The following is a 15,680-nucleotide window of genomic DNA, read 5'->3' as shown; positions in this document are numbered from 1 at the left end:
TTTTTGGACATCCTCGTTCCTGATGGCAGATAGTGATTTTGGCTTTAGAAAGAAGATAGCTTCTGTTACATTTAGGATGTGTATTTGCTATGCTCAGCAACTGTGCATATCTGTGTACCTGGAAATAGGGTTCTCCTTTGCTGAGCTATAAAGGAAATACATTGTCATCCAGGAGCCTGAGGGCAGAGTCAAGCATATGTGTGCTTAGGCAGCAAAAAGTCCAGAAAATACTGCCATAAACAATTCATAACATTGACCTTTCTCTACCATTACAGTAACAATAATAGATTGTTTTCCTATACTGGAGGTTTCCAGGTAAATGTGTTTTTTGAAATTGCTATGATTGATTGTACATCTATGTTATCTTCTATCAGCAATCACACATCTTTTTTTCCCCTTCTCTTCCCTTTTCTTGCAGAATCAGAACAAACACGTTTCAAAAGCTGAACTAATACTGAGGTTTGCATTTCAAACCTCAATCACTGTGCTGAGCATTGCATGCCCCTGTTCTTTAGGCTTGGCTACCCCCACAGCTGTCATGGTGGGCACAGGAGTTGCTGCGCAGAATGGTATTCTCATCAAAGGCGGAAAACCCCTGGAAATGGCACACAAGGTTAATAGTTCATTCTGTACTTTTGTAGCTTACCCCGCCGTTGCTACATGAAATATAATTTCCCAGGAAATCTTGCTGGTCCAAAGAAAGACCGCAGAATGTTGTTTGGGTATTTTTCTGTTGGTTGCTGCTCATTAAGGTGAAGAAGACAGACTTGACCATCTTTCTTCAAAGCAGTCACAGCAAAGTGTTGAGAGCCAACAGTTCCTGCAGCCTCATACCAGTGAAGCTGCTAATCTTCTGCATGACCTCAGAGGTTTCTGACTTCTGCACTCTCTTTAGCTCTTCTGCAAAAGAGCCCAATAATCCAGTGTTTTCCTTCTTTCCTCAGAGGGCTGTTGTGAAATGTATATTGTTCATGATCAGTAGTTTAAAATGTAGGTTGTAAAAGAAAAAACGGAATGATTTGAAGTTGTTTTAGTGTATAGAAAATAGATGGAAGGGAGGCAGAAAAAGCTCTTCTAAGACAAAAAACTGATGAAAAGAGGAGAAGATTGAAGGAGGAAAAGGTTTGACATGTCCACAGCCAGTGAAAAGAATATGAGTTTAAAATGTGCTATGGTAGACTGGATTAGACATACGCAGAACATTTTAAGTGAAAAGGATGGTAAGAATAAGTTAATCAGACTGATAATTCTTCTTCTTACCGGACATTACAAAGCATAGGCCAGAATTTTTTCCAAGGGTCTGCAAAAAAACCAAAAAATGACTGCTAATTAGTGTCAGGACTTTTTACCTGTTGAATCCAAGCAAGGCTAAGGTCACGGCTTGGAAAATTAAGTGACTGGTTGGATTCTGCAAGGTTGGTGGGTTGGAATAGCTGGGAATGGAAATAGTGCCTACTTTGTTGAGTTTTTTGGTTCTTGTGTTTCTCTGTGCTGTGTTTATTTTCAGGATTAGAATTTACTTTAGCTTTGGGTTTCAGTGTAAATGGGGCTGTGGTTTTTGGTTCATTCCTGATTCCTCAAGACCCGCTGGGCTGGCTAACGAGTCATTGCTGAATTTGGTGAATAGCATGAGGTTGGTTTTGGTTAGGTTGTTACTTCTGGAACTTGTTGCAGCTTCTTGCACTCTTCCCACCTGCTCTATCACCAAATAACTTCCGGAGTCCTCTTTCCTCAGTGCTGTTGTTAACTGTTTAGAACAGCATTCGTAAAAGCCCTCCTTGCATCATATACCCTGTGGTAAAAGTGATTAAGGTTCCACTGTGTGAATCCTGCCTGTGAATACATACACACACACGCAAAGGACTGTACAAGTCCTGCAGTGACTCAGTTTTCTGCGATCCTGATATAGGTACAGGATGACGTTGTAGCTTCAGTGAAATCGCTGTACAGGGAATGAATAAAAAAGCGTAAGGAGACCTACTGTACAGATAGTTCGAGGTCCATACAGGAGTCCCTACTTCTGTAGGTTTATTCTGTCTTGGTGTGGATATAGTCAACTGGTTATTAAGGTCTTGCCTGTATTTATGTGCCCTATGCTTGCAGGGCTGAGCAGTAACTCTGGTTTATTTTTTGCAGATCAAGACTGTGATGTTTGATAAAACTGGGACCATCACATGTGGAGTTCCAAAAGTCATGAGGGTGCTTTTGCTGGGAGACACAGCTGTGCTCTCCCTGAAGAAGGTACTGGCGGTGGTTGGCACTGCAGAGGCCAGCAGCGAGCATCCTTTAGGAGTGGCAGTTACTAAATATTGCAAAGAGGTACTTAGCCTTCCTGTTTCATCTAAGGCCTGAAGGGATCTGTGCAAATGCAGCAATGTTGTATAAAATAAGCAAGTCCCAGAGGGACAGGCCTGCCTGAAAAGTAACAAGCTGGAAAGCTGGGAGATTTTATGATTGTGCATCTTAGTCTGGACAATACCAGAAGGCATATTCTAAGCTTTTGTTTTCTGGTAATGCTGTGGACTTCTCAAGCAAGGTCTTACAAAGTTTTTCCTGAACTAGTGAGAAAATAAGGATTGTGGAATATGTGCAGGAGGAATACTTATGCTTAAAATAGCATCATGAAGCAAATGTGTGTGGTGACATTTCATGTTACCTGACTGCAGTTGCTTCTATTAGTCACTTGCTTATCTGAATAGATCGGGCAAACAGCTTTAAAACCAGAATATTTAACTGTGGTATTTGTGAATTTCACAAATGAATTAATAGATTACTCAATTCTTTGCAAATTTTGCACATCCTCAAAGGTCATATATATATTGCATGTGTTCCTCAAATGTTTCAGGAAGAGTGAAAGCACAAATAGTAACCGAAATAAGAAGCCTGGTTTAAATAAACAATTTATTTCTGCTAAGACAAGTCATTAATTGATTTATGGAAAAATTCCTTGGCAAGAACATATCAATCTTATTAGTGATAGATCTTTCAGTAGTAAAATTTAGAAGTTAACATATAAATTGAGAAGCAAAAAGAGAGTATGGGTAATGATTCAGTTGCGTCTCTTATATTTTACATTTTCTGGTTTTGAATTTGTCTTAGTACCCTGACACTTCTGTAGTTATCCCATGCACCAGTTATTACTGGATCATGGCTTCTATGAATTGCAATTCTGTACTGTTTCCTGATATTCTTACCACCTGCCTTGTCATCCCTGTGTTGTAAGAAGGTCACTGAAGGGTACGTGTAATTCCAACTTCCAGGGACAGCCCTGAATAACTTGTTTATAAATTAATATTTTCTGCATTCTTTTTTGTAACTCATAGGATCCTGGTAATCCCTTTTCTCATCTTGAAGGTACTCACTGGCTTCTCTCTCTAACTCAACAGAAAGACCCAGTTTCCTTATCATCCGGCCAAATCACTCCAGCAATTCATAGTTTTTCACTGTACTTTTACTTATATATAAAAGGCCTTATACCCCCCAGCCAGTTCTCTGTGATGTTAATTAGAAGTTGCATCTTTTCAGAAGCTGTATGGCTTATTTTTACAGTATTTCTCTTTAGTTCCTTGTCTTGGCTGAGGTCATGAACCACCAATGTAACTGCTTCACCCTTGCACTATCAAAAAAAGCTGTCCTTTGTGGTTTGCTGGTGCTAGGGCTGAGACCTGGATGTGGTCTGTATTGCTGCCCCTTTCTAGAAGTCTAAACCACAGCACATCCAGAACATCCTTATTTTTAGTTCTGCGCTACTGATACCCCATGCTGCTTTTCAGTCGGTCAGTCATTGTCAAGAGGAGGAATTAGGCCTCTTTTCAGCAGGAGTTATCTAATATTTGTACCCCACGTGGGCAGCACAGACTGATGATGAACTCTGGTTATGTCCACAGGAGCTTGGCACTCAGAGCCTGGGATACTGCACTGACTTCCAGGCGGTCCCAGGCTGTGGCATCAGCTGCAAAGTGGGAGGCGTTGAGGCTGTCCTGGGCATGGCTGATGAGGGTCTCGATAAGCTGGATGCTAACAGGAGCAGGGACAGCAGTGCTCCTCTGGGAGATAACACGCTGATCGCTCTCCCAGAATCACACGGTATGTCTGCCCCGCAAGTGACCGCCAGTCGCAATGCGAGAGCTACTGAGTCAGCAATGCTGACCACTGTAAAACAATCCTATCAGACTAGAACAACAGAAAGGTGGATTTATGGCAGAAGGAGGCAAAGAACACGAGGGATAAAAATGCGCCTTAACAAAAATTGAAACTTTCTCTTTCCCCTACTCTCGATCTCTCTGCAAGTCAGAAACCTAAATAAGAATTTAGATGCTACAGTGATGGGTACTCGAAAAGTCCATACAATAAGGCATACCCAGCAATGTTCCTTTTGAATAAAAGAATGGTCCAGCAGAGAGCAAAGTTAGCCAGTTAGCATTATCTTCACATTTAGAGCAGTTACCTTTAACATGTTATCTTACTGCAACTATTTATAGCCTACCCTTTAGTTCCATATTAACTTGGACCTTTTGTTTTCTGTTCATATATCTTTCAAGGCACTTAATTAAAGAAAAAAAATCTATTCAGCAGACACACAATAAAGCGCGTTATATCTGCAAACTGAGTTTCAGTGCCTGATGTTTTTGATTAGGCCAATACATTTGTTTCTGTTTCAGGCTCTGTGGAAGCTGCTTTGCTCTTTTGTAGTGTAGGAGAGAAAGAAAAAGTATTTAAAGCCTTCCTTAAGAAGTTCATTAGTTCTCTTCAGAAGGCTGGGGCTCCCCTGACCTTTTTGAGAAAGCTATTAGAAGAATTAAGTAAAATAAGAACTTTAATCATCAGAACTGTGCCATTTGTGAATGGTGTTAATGTAATATTTTCTCACCTGCTTCAAACGGCTCTTGTGAAGTTGGATTGAATTCATAATGAGGGGCTCCACATACTGTTTCATTGTTTGTTAGAACAAAACTACTTTTTTCTTACCAGAAATAGCCTTGATATTTGAAAGAAGTCACTAGTTGTAAGAACAAAGCAGCATGGCATTTACAAAATGTGCATACTGCACTTATTCAGAAAAACAGTGCCAACTAGCAAATATAGGCAAATACTTCCATTAAGTTCACGATGCAGTTCTGTGTATAAACAGGCACAGAATGGGTCTTGAAGGAGAAAAGTTTTATGAGTCTGTCTTCAGGTAGTGCCTATGCATTTGTTTGGCCATGACAGCAGCCCTTCAACAAGACTAATTCTGTTTGTGTCTTGGGTGTGACCATTACCAGTCCAGAACACACACAACAAAGAAATTAGGAAAACCTCTTCAGAATATCTTTCTATAGCTAATGCAGCCTGATGTTGCCATCCTCAAACATCTCTGGCTTGTGTTCACTCGTTTTTCTTTTTGTCTGTGCACAAAGGTCCATCAGCTTCTCATACATACTCGGTGTTGATTGGAAATCGTGAGTGGATGCGACGCAATGGCTTGCATATTGCAAATGATGTAAATGATGCAATGACAGACCATGAAACGAAAGGACAGACTGCCATACTAGTGGCTATAGATGGTAATTGCTCTTCTTTGGAGTGACTTAATAATCAGTTATTAATCAGTTGATCCTACCATGAAACAGATAAAAACAAACTCTGGAGCTATTGATCAGTGGCTTAGTGTCAAGAAACTACTAATCTTTTAGTGCAGAACTGGTTGTGAACTGCAAAGTATCAAGGTGTTCTCAAAAGAAGCTTTCACCTCAGAACAATGTTTGTAAGATTTTGTTAGGTAGTTTTTTATTTAAGTATTAATTTCTGAACTTCCTGTTGTCTAGACTGTTGTTCAGAAAAGCAGTGCCAGGGCAGTGCCATGTCCCATCCTGACTTTACATCACTTAAGGGTCACAGGCAACCTATTGCATCACTGATTTCAAAACATTTCATGAATAAACATGATGATTCATTAGGTCATTCAAGTAAAATAGATTAGACTAAATGAGTTTTGCTGGAGGGGTTCTGTTCTGTGCTTCGCAGAAAGAGATCCCAGACAATACTTTAATATGAGAAACTGCTCTAACGGTGATAGATTGCCAGTGCAACTGTGATCTTGAAATGGTACCTCTGATTCAATTACTGAATAAATATTCTTGGTGCTCTGAGAGAGCAATTTTGAGATGCATTTGCATGTCTCAGCCTGGGCTCCATCAGCAGTCCGGCAAAATCATGTGCTCTTTGCATGGAAATAAGGGCCCTGATGTACTTCTGGTGTTCCTACTGCTGCTGGTGGTAGCAAATAGAGATACAGGGGTGCAAAACCTACTTAAGTCCTTACTTTTGAAAGGTAACATGCAATGATAAACCAATGTGAGATTTTTGTAAATCATGTGAAGGAAACGTGGATGTACCGTTGAGTTAATGTGTTGGAAGGCAGGTGCAACACTTCCGTATGAAAGTAATTAATTATAATAGCGATCCAACTATGAAAGATTAGGGACATAAAACCAGATATCTATATGCTTCCTCCTGGAGGATTGGCTTCAACATCTGACCATGGCACAAATACCGAAACTTTCTCTGGCCCACTATTGTATTTGTCTGTACCATAAAATCTAGAAGTCAGGCATGTTTAAAAGCTACCCTCATCTTCTCGCCTTCCTCCTGGTCCCTAAATATCAAAAGTGTTTGTTGTTCTATGTGAAACAGATAAATGAGAAAAGTGTGTGTGTGTGTGTGCGTGTAAGAAAGAGACCATAACTTAGAAAACTGTAGGCAGTTGTTCAGGCTTATGAGTGTCAGTATTGCCCAGAATGTGTTATTTCACAAGCCACCATGGTGTGATGGAGGTGAAGTCCCGTTCTATTGCTGCCACTTTGCCTCCCACAGCTCTCTCTAACAGAGGATGTTTCTTTGTGCAGGTGTGTTGTGTGGAATGATTGCAATAGCAGACACTGTCAAGCAGGAGGCAGCCCTTGCTGTGCACACGCTGAAAAACATGGGAATAGATGTTGTGCTGATAACGGGGGACAACAGAAAAACTGCAAAAGCCATTGCTACTCAGGTATCTGCTTCTTTGCATTTCAAAAAAATACATGATGAGGTTCTAAAACTGCTTACCCCACTGAATTCAGAGCAGGAACTCAGAGTTTCCCTGGGTATGTTAAATGAAGACTAACTTTCTTGAATTGGACTGAAAATCTGGTCAGGTCCTATGGCATAGTAAAGGCCAGTAGCTGCATTAAGATCCCACTGAAGACAAGCAGTCAATACTTCTCCAGAGGTACAGAGTTTCTTGCAGTAATTAGTCTGTTGCTGAACTGAAGCCTCCCACTTCCCTTCACTGAAGGGCAGTTGTGTTTGGTTAGTGATGAGGGAAAGTTCCTTTAAGGTCCAGTCCTGTTCCCAATAAGGGAAGTGGGGTTTTGTCATTATCTTTAAAGGTAACATAGTAATAACAGTAAGAATTATTGTTAAGAAGCATAGCAGTCTAAAAGAGTTTGGGTTTATATGAGGTTTCCTTGATCTCAAATGATAAATGTTGCTCCAAAGGCAAAGCCAAATTCTCACTCTACCTTCTTTTCCCTTCATTTCCCTCTTTCCCTTTGAATTGGTCTACTTCTAGTCTACTGTGTGCCACCTTGCTTTCCTCAGGTATCCCACTACACAGCTAACTCAGCCAGCACTGTGGTATACACGTTCTTGTATGTTGTGAGGTCTGTTTTGTTTCTCAGTGTGATGCTTTAATGCTTCTCCTATCTTGTTTCATGCTTTTGCTTTTGTGTTCAATTGTGGTAAAGTGCTTTCCCACCCAACTTTCTTTGTTAAGAAGTATTTCAGAAACAAGCTTCGATTTATGGTTCTAGGCCCTCAGGTGAAGTTTTCAAACAAGCTTAGTCTGTGCCAACCTACATTTTCTCTGAATTTTTGGCACTTACTTCCTTTCCAATGGAAAAAATGGAAAGCCAGTCCTAAAAACTTTTTAAATGTTACTTTTTGAAAGGTTAAAAGGGAGCTTCTACCTTGTGTGGTGAAGAGAGCTGATCTCTGCCTGGTGAGGCAGCCAAACCAGGGCCATTATCCCAGCCCTCTTTAGTACACGCACCTGTTTTTCTACTACAGTGCTAAAGCCGTTGGTAGCAACTCCATATTAGTTGCGATGTGGATGGGTAGAAGCGTTTAGCCAGCCGTCTGCTTTATTTTCGTAGTCTCCCTGAGACTTGCACATACTTGGCATTTCTGTATTTCCCCTAGTGTAACTGCCCAATCGTACATGGTTCCAGCATTGCATTATCTGCTCGAGGGTAGGAAGACTCTACAGAGGGATCTGGACAGGCTGGATTGATGGGCTGAGGCCAATTGTATAAAGTTCAACAAAGCTCAGTGCCGGGTCCTGCACTGGGGTCACAACAACCCCGCGCAACGCTACAGGCTTGGGGAAGAGTGGCTGGAAAGCTGCCCAGCAGAAAAGGACCTGGGAGTGCTGGTCGACAGCCGGCTGAATATGAGCCAGCAGTGTGCCCAGGTGGCCAAGAAGGCCAACGGCATCCTGGCCTGTATCAGAAATAGTGTGGCCAGCAGGACTAGGGAAGTGGTCATCCCCCTGTACTCAGCACTGGTGAGGCCGCACCTCGAGTCCTGTGTCCAGTTTCAGGCCCCTCACTACAGGAAAGACATTGAGGTGCTGGAGCATGTCCAGAGAAGGGCAACGGAGCTGGTGAAGGGTCTAGAGCACCAGTCCTATGAGGAGCGGCTGAGGGAACTGGGGTTGTTCAGCCTGGAGAAAAGGAGGCTGAGGGGAGACCTTATCGCTCTCTACAACTACCTGAAAGGAGGTTGTAGTGAGGTGGGGGTCAGTCTCTTCTCCCAAGTAACAAGTGATAGGACAAGAGGAAATGAACTCAAGTTGCACCAGGGGAGGTTTAGAATGGATATTAGGAAAAATTTCTTCACTGAAAGTGTTGTCAAGCATTGGAAGAGGCTGCCCAGAGAAGTGGTTGAGTCACCATCCCCGGAGGGATTTAAAAGACGTGTAGATGGGGCACTTAGGGACATGGTTTAGAGGTGGACTTGGCAGTGCTAGGTTAATGGTTAGACTCAATGATCTTAAAGGTCTTTTCCAACCTAAACCATTCTATGATTCTGTGATTTCACTGAAACTTTTTTGGTGCATCAAGCAGCACTATTACCTGAAAACTGGCTCTTTTAACCATCAAACCTTTACTGCCAGGGCGGTAGAGCTTCAGAAGCCCTGGGGGCATGACGCTAAGGGCAGAACATGGTTTGCCAGCATCTCTGCAGTTAAGGTGGAAGGGGCTGTAATCAGTCCCTTTCTTATGCCAAAGGCATTTTGCTCTTCAGCTTTCTGTGTAGCTTGCAAGTGTTGCCTCCACTGGAATCAGTTTGGTTGATCTTCCTTTGTTTCCCCTTCACCCAGAACAGCAAATGGCTCTTCCTTTCAGCATGAAGCATATCACCAACTGGGTGTTTCTTTCTTTCTACATAGGTTGGGATCAAAAAAGTCTTTGCTGAGGTTCTTCCTTCTCACAAGGTTGCAAAGGTCCAGGAGCTCCAAAATGGCAGGAGGAAGGTTGCGATGGTTGGTGATGGAGTCAATGATTCCCCTGCACTAGCCAGGGCCGATGTTGGAATTGCAATTGGAACGGGCACCGATGTTGCCATTGAAGCAGCAGATGTTGTTCTTATCCGAGTGAGCACTACAGTTTTGACCTGTCCTTTTTTATCACTGACACTCCTCTTTTTGCTTTGATGTTCTGAAGACTGCATGTGGAAAACTTCCAATGCTCTTCTGTCTTGCAGAACGACTTGCTGGATGTAGTTGCCAGTATTCGTTTATCAAAGAGAACAGTTCGAAGAATCCGAATAAATCTGATTCTTGCCTTAATTTATAATCTGCTTGGAATACCCATAGCAGCAGGTATGTGATTGCCAGAGCTCAGCCTGTTGAAGACAGCAGCACAGTTGAGCTCTGTGGTGCCTTTCGCAGGATTTCCTGCTCAAGGAACCAAAGAGAGGTTCCCAGAGTATTTAGAACTTGGCAGAAGGAGGACAAAATAAATACGTTCTTTTTTCTTTTTTTCACATTGTAGAAAAAAATCTTAGTTCCCCAAATTTTAAACTCTTAGGAATAAATTCTCATATAATGAAATTAAAACCATGCTTTTATTTCACATAGCACTACTTGGGGATTAGTTTCTGTATATTCAAATGCAGCTCTAATCAGAGATACCATCCCACTTCTGGGTGCTCCCTCATTTATTCACCCCGAATCACGCATTTTCACTCCTACCACTTGAATTCTCTGCTTTTCTCAGACATTGTCTCATGCTCCAAATTCCTCCTTAAAACTTACTTCAAGCACTCCTCTTTTTCTTTAGGAGTAACTTCTCCCTCCTTTGCCTGGACTATTGCTTTGTCTTTCTGTTGCTTTTGCTTTGTTTCATAAGTGCAGAGTAGCTGGAAGGGACGAACAGTCTTACCTTGTGGCCGCAGTCTTGTAGCTCAATTGGTGCAAAGGTCATCCCTTGCAACGGAAGGGACATATTTAAACTAAGTGAGTAAATACATATCAATCTAGTTGTGTTTATGGAGGTCTCAGCAAGTCATGTTGTAGAACAGCTGATCTGTTCTATGATATGCAGGGACAGAAATGTCTGTATTGGGACAGGCGGCTCTGGCTCACGTCCATATGGTTTTTTGCTAGGTGTGTTCATGCCTGTTGGCCTCGTGCTTCAGCCTTGGATGGGATCAGCTGCAATGGCAGCTTCTTCTGTGTCTGTTGTGCTGTCTTCCCTGCAGCTGAAATGGCAAGTTGTCTTAACCCTAATCAGTTGGGGAACTGTAGGCAGCACTGCTGCTCATACTCAAGTGAGACATTACTTTGGGCTTCGTATACCTAAAAGTACCTGACAGTCCTTTAGCTTGGGGTTGTTCTCTCTAATCCCTGGCTCCAGAAGAGACAGGTGTCACTATTATGAACAAACCTGGACTAAGACAGTGCCATTCTGGACCATTCTTTACCTAGCAGCTAAAAGTGTGGCTGGATGCCACCTGGGCACCTGTGTTGGAGATCTAGTTCAATACCAAGTGAGGTAATGATCAGTACTGGTTTTGCTGTGAATATCAAGTGAACAAATCATTCAAAAGATAGTTCTCCATAATGTAGCAGTAGATGTTTTTTAAAAGATTTGTACCTGTTTTTATTTTTTTTTTGTCTATTTAATTTAGCTAGAGAGAAACAGAGAAGCAGTGTATTTAATCTTTTGCACCTTGCTAAAGTATCTTCCTCTATTGTTTTGGAAGCGAACCAATTTCTGAACTATAACAAGATTTTTCAAATTCTGTTAATTTTTTTATGCTACATTTTTTGGGTGCAGTTACAGTGGACCTGTTTTTAGCAGCATTGAAAGCAAACATCTTTGAAAAATAAGATGTCTGAAATTAGTCCAAACCTTCACATATTTCTACTGTAGCTGGGGTCTTCTGTAGTGTGTAGTATAGTACAGTATAATACAGTATAGTATAAACTAATATAGGAAATCTGTTGCCGCATCATGTTTCTGATCCTGCAAATGCTCAATGAGACCACAATCTAGAATAAAATCTACATACGTGCTCATGTCTGTTTGGAGAATCAGCCCTACCACTACAGGATTTTCATCCTAAACTTTCTGTGTGTAGTTATCCAAAGGATGAGAAATTTCTATAAAGGGTTTCCTTTATTCTCCAGTTCTTTTGGTCTTGTGCTCTTTATGTTAAGTATCAGACACCATTGTGGTTAGATATTGAGAACCCCCCCAAAACATATTTGGCTTCAGACTTATGAAAGCTGTATTACAGTATACTCTATAGGACAATAATCTTTCCTAAAGCTTCACATCAGCTGAACAGAACTTCAGTTTCCAAAGAACACAATAATACATATATGTGAAGAAGACCATGCATACTTGCCATTGCTGGGCTTTTCTTGACCTAGAAATACATTGAATCAGAAAGTGACTTTTGGGTCATCAAGTCCATTCCCCTGCAACTGTCTACTACAAACCCTTTCATAATTCAGAAAACTCATAAATTTTCTTAAAGAACCTCACTTTGAGGTCCCACTCTTTTATTATTAAAATGTCTTAAAGCCGTGTGACCAGTACTCTTAGCCGTTAACATTGTGTCTGAAGTGCAGGAAACATTTCAGTTATCAGAAGTTTCTGATTTTTTCTAATGCCTAAGACTCTTCTACTCATTGAGCTCTTGGTACTAAACATCTTTTCTCTTTCTCTTCATAGTTATAAGAAGCCAGACACAGAAAGTTATGAAGCACAAGCTCAAGGCCGCATGAAGCCACTTACTCCTTCCCAAATCAGTGTTCATATTGGAATGGATGATAGGAGGAGGGATTCATCCAGACCGGCTCCTTGGGATCAGATTAGCCAAGTGTCTCTCTCTTCCTTGACTTCAGACAAGCTGCCAAGACGTAATGGTTTTGTTGAGGAGGAAGGGGACAAGTGGTCGTTGCTCATGAATGGAGGAGACGAAGAACAGTACATCTGAAGCACTATATTCTTAGTACAGGAGGAAACGTTCCTCCTCACCAGTGACGGGAGGGACTGACTTATTTCATCAGGAGCTTCAAGGTTGTAAGTGAAGTCATTCCTTCAGCTCACAAAATTGCAACTCAGCTCGATGTTGGGTTGTATGGATTGTGGATTTTTTTCAGGTCACCAATTATTTCTAGTCACAGAAAGAATCTGTGGCTCTATAATGAACTGGCTCCTCTGCACACAGCAGTTAATGAAATAATGTAAAATTGTACTTTTCAGAGTCTAAAAGAATTTCTCTCTTCTGGACTGTTTGCTGGGCACCAAATTTCATACTTTTCACTCTAACTTTATTCTTTCAAGAGCACATGAAGCAAAAGTATGTTCAGAGCTGCCAAATATTAATTTCTGTGTCCAACTGAAAACAGCCATGGCATAAGGAGCTCCATGGTCAGAAGTTGTATTTCTACACAGAATTCTAACTAGTCACATCACTGTGAGAGCACTTTGTATTTAGGATTCATGTGCATCTCCATGGACCAAAAATGCTTTGGTGTTTCACTCACTGTAACTCTCTGAATGGTCTCTTTCAAAGATTTTCACTTGCTTTCAGGTATTGCATCATTTTGACGCACATTTCCATTGCTAAACTTGTTCTGTCATTCCCACTGCTCTCCTAGATTTTCTCTTTTGCTCCATATGAGCTCTTTCTTCCCCTTTTTTTTGCACAAGATACCTTCTATGAGTTGTTATTATGTTTACAGATATTCCTGTTTGGGACAAACTCCTTTAAGTCACCAGGAACTTTTCCGTTCCTATTGAAGTCCACAAAGGCAGAGCAATTCCTGGTCCAAGTTAGCATATCCTTTCCCTGTGGATACCTTGCAGGACCCCGTGAAGCTCCTGACAGTCGAGCAGTTGTCTGTCTCTTCCCTCTGACAGAGTGAAGAATTTATGCCAGTGTGAGGAAAGGTGGTATTTACCATGGTGTGACTGAGAGCAGAACTAGCACTGCTGTGACTCCAGGATGGCTGAATGGAGCGAGTTTATTGCATAAGTTAACCCAGCTTGCTGGTTGCTTAAAATGGAGCCAAAAGTTTAAGTGGTAAAGGTGGAAAAGTGGCCTTAAAATGTGAGGCTTCTATTTGCTGTCGTATAAATAACCTTTTCTGACGACAGAAGGACTTGAACTAAGATTTGTAATAGCTTGAATTTTAATGTAAATTTGCATTCATGTTTTGAATCGGTTTTAATTTCTCTCTTTGCTCTAGTTTAATGAGAAATCAAGGTGCTGAACAACCCTTTTTTCACTTTAACGTTTTTACCAAAGCTTGCAGTAACTTTGTCACTGTGAATGTCAAATTCATCCCTTAACACTTTTTTGAGTCAGGACAGTAGGAATCAATGGCTCTGGTGCACTGAGTCGGGTCCCGGGGTGCTGCTTTTCCCAACTGTGGGACTTTGAAGTAAGGAGACCAGAGTTTTATAGTCTAATCTAAAAAGTGAAAAAAGAGGAATTACTATGCTAAACAATGTGAAATAACCACTTTATTTTCATTGACTTAAATATAGAGCTGTTTCCAACGTGAGTTCAAATCCTGCTCCTCCTAATGTAAAAATGAAAAACAAGCCAGAGAGGAAAAGAATTGTGCTTAAAGCATTGGACAAGTCTTCCTATTCTCTCTTCCTCTTAGTACTATATTTGAGCTCTCCTTAACAAACATTGACAGCACTGTCTTAAATATAATTATAAGTCAATTTTAAAACTGTAAAATCTTTCACAGTACACACACTTTTCAAACATGCTGTAGGTGCCTGTACATGTCCCTGTGGGGAAGATGGCCTACTGTTTCACTGTTTTATGTTTTCTTACCAGTGCTTACAGTAAAAATACTGTGTTTTTTTTAAAAAAAACAAACAAGCAAGCAAATCACTTTGTGTCTTTGTTTTTATTTTTTTGGAGGGGTACAGCAAAAAAAAAAAGTATAAGCAGCGATTGTTGGATTGCAGGATACATATGCATAAGAGAGATTTTGTGACTGCTTTGTGATCTATTTCAGGCAGGATGTATAGCAGGGGAAAAAGAGACAGTGCTGTATTGTATGCTGAGGCAGGTGAGGTTGCAAGCATGTTGAAGGGTGGAATTAGGATTCAAGATCATCTTGAGAATTTGGACAGAACTGAAAAACTTTGCAAACAGGAGAGAGAGGAATTAAAGGTCAGCTTGGCAGAAAAAGGTCAGGTAGTTGGCTGGCATTCGTTTTGTGACCCATTCTAACAACATAGTGATGCTGCAAAATGAACAGACACATTGAGATGTATGAAGACTGTATCATCCATATGACATAAAATAACTCTTTCTGTTCAGCTCTGGAGAGGCATTAGCTGAAATATCAGGTCTAGTTTTATATGTCATACTTGTTAGGACAAAATGAAGACAGTTCAGAGAAGAGCAATGAGATTTAACAGAAATCTAGAAAATATGAGAACATAAGTCCATGAGCATGAGAAATACAAGAAGAAGATCGAAGGAGTTTGAGTAGGTTTGCCTACAGAATACTCAAAGGAAATACAAGTCTCCAAACACAAAGAGAACAATTTATTCCTTTCATCTTTTCAGTGTCTTTTATGTTCATGGTGGGTAGAACAAGAAATAACAGGCTTATGGAATCAAAGAAGATTTAGATTGGTCGCTAGGGAGGAACTGCGTAACAGGAATGATTGTGGAGCACTGGCTCTTCAGATGCGCACGGCAATCAGGCACGTATCTGTGCTGGTTTTGGCTGGGATAGAGTTAATTTTCTTTACAGTAGCTAGTATGGGGCTATGTTCTGGATTTGTGCTGAAAACAGTGTTGGTAACACAGGGATGTTTTCATTACTGCTGAGCAGTGCTTGCACAGAGCCAAGGGCTGTTCTGCTTCTCACCCCACCCCACCAGCGAGCAGGCTGGGGGGCACAAGGAGTTGGGGGGGACACAGCCGGGACAGCTGACCCCGACTGACCCAAGGGATATCCCAGACCATAGGATGTCATGCTCAGCATGTAAAGCTGGGGGAAGGAAAAGGAAGGGGGGACGTTCGGAGTGATGGGGTTTGTCTTCCCAAGTCACCGTTCTGCGTGACGGAGCCCTGCTGTCCTGGAGATGGCTGAACACCTGCCT

General features: G+C 41.4%; 1 protein-coding gene across 6 annotated transcripts in view; it reads left to right on the top strand.

Moving 5' to 3' along the window:
* ATP7B (ATPase copper transporting beta) overlaps positions 1 to 14,591 on the top strand; it is a 45,572-nt gene extending 30,981 nt beyond the window's left edge. For 4 of the 6 annotated variants that reach the window (XM_075046290.1, XM_075046289.1, XM_075046291.1 and 1 more), the window contains 9 exons: positions 419 to 613; positions 2,137 to 2,319; positions 3,888 to 4,086; positions 5,400 to 5,546; positions 6,888 to 7,030; positions 9,473 to 9,676; positions 9,787 to 9,904; positions 10,691 to 10,793; positions 12,267 to 14,591. In XM_075046290.1, the coding sequence (XP_074902391.1) occupies positions 419 to 613; positions 2,137 to 2,319; positions 3,888 to 4,086; positions 5,400 to 5,546; positions 6,888 to 7,030; positions 9,473 to 9,676; positions 9,787 to 9,904; positions 10,691 to 10,793; positions 12,267 to 12,531 (1,557 nt within the window). In that variant the 3' untranslated portion in view covers positions 12,532 to 14,591. The remainder of the gene's footprint in view (positions 1 to 418; positions 614 to 2,136; positions 2,320 to 3,887; positions 4,087 to 5,399; positions 5,547 to 6,887; positions 7,031 to 9,472; positions 9,677 to 9,786; positions 9,905 to 10,690; positions 10,794 to 12,266) is intronic. The other 2 variants (XM_075046293.1, XM_075046294.1) reach the window with 2 other exon arrangements.
* The last annotated feature ends 1,089 nt before the right edge of the window (positions 14,592 to 15,680 follow it).

Source organism: Buteo buteo, chromosome 14 (genome assembly GCF_964188355.1).
Source record: "Buteo buteo chromosome 14, bButBut1.hap1.1, whole genome shotgun sequence".
Classification (NCBI taxonomy): Eukaryota; Metazoa; Chordata; class Aves; order Accipitriformes; family Accipitridae; genus Buteo; species Buteo buteo.
This window is presented reverse-complemented; position numbering and strand designations above follow the sequence as displayed.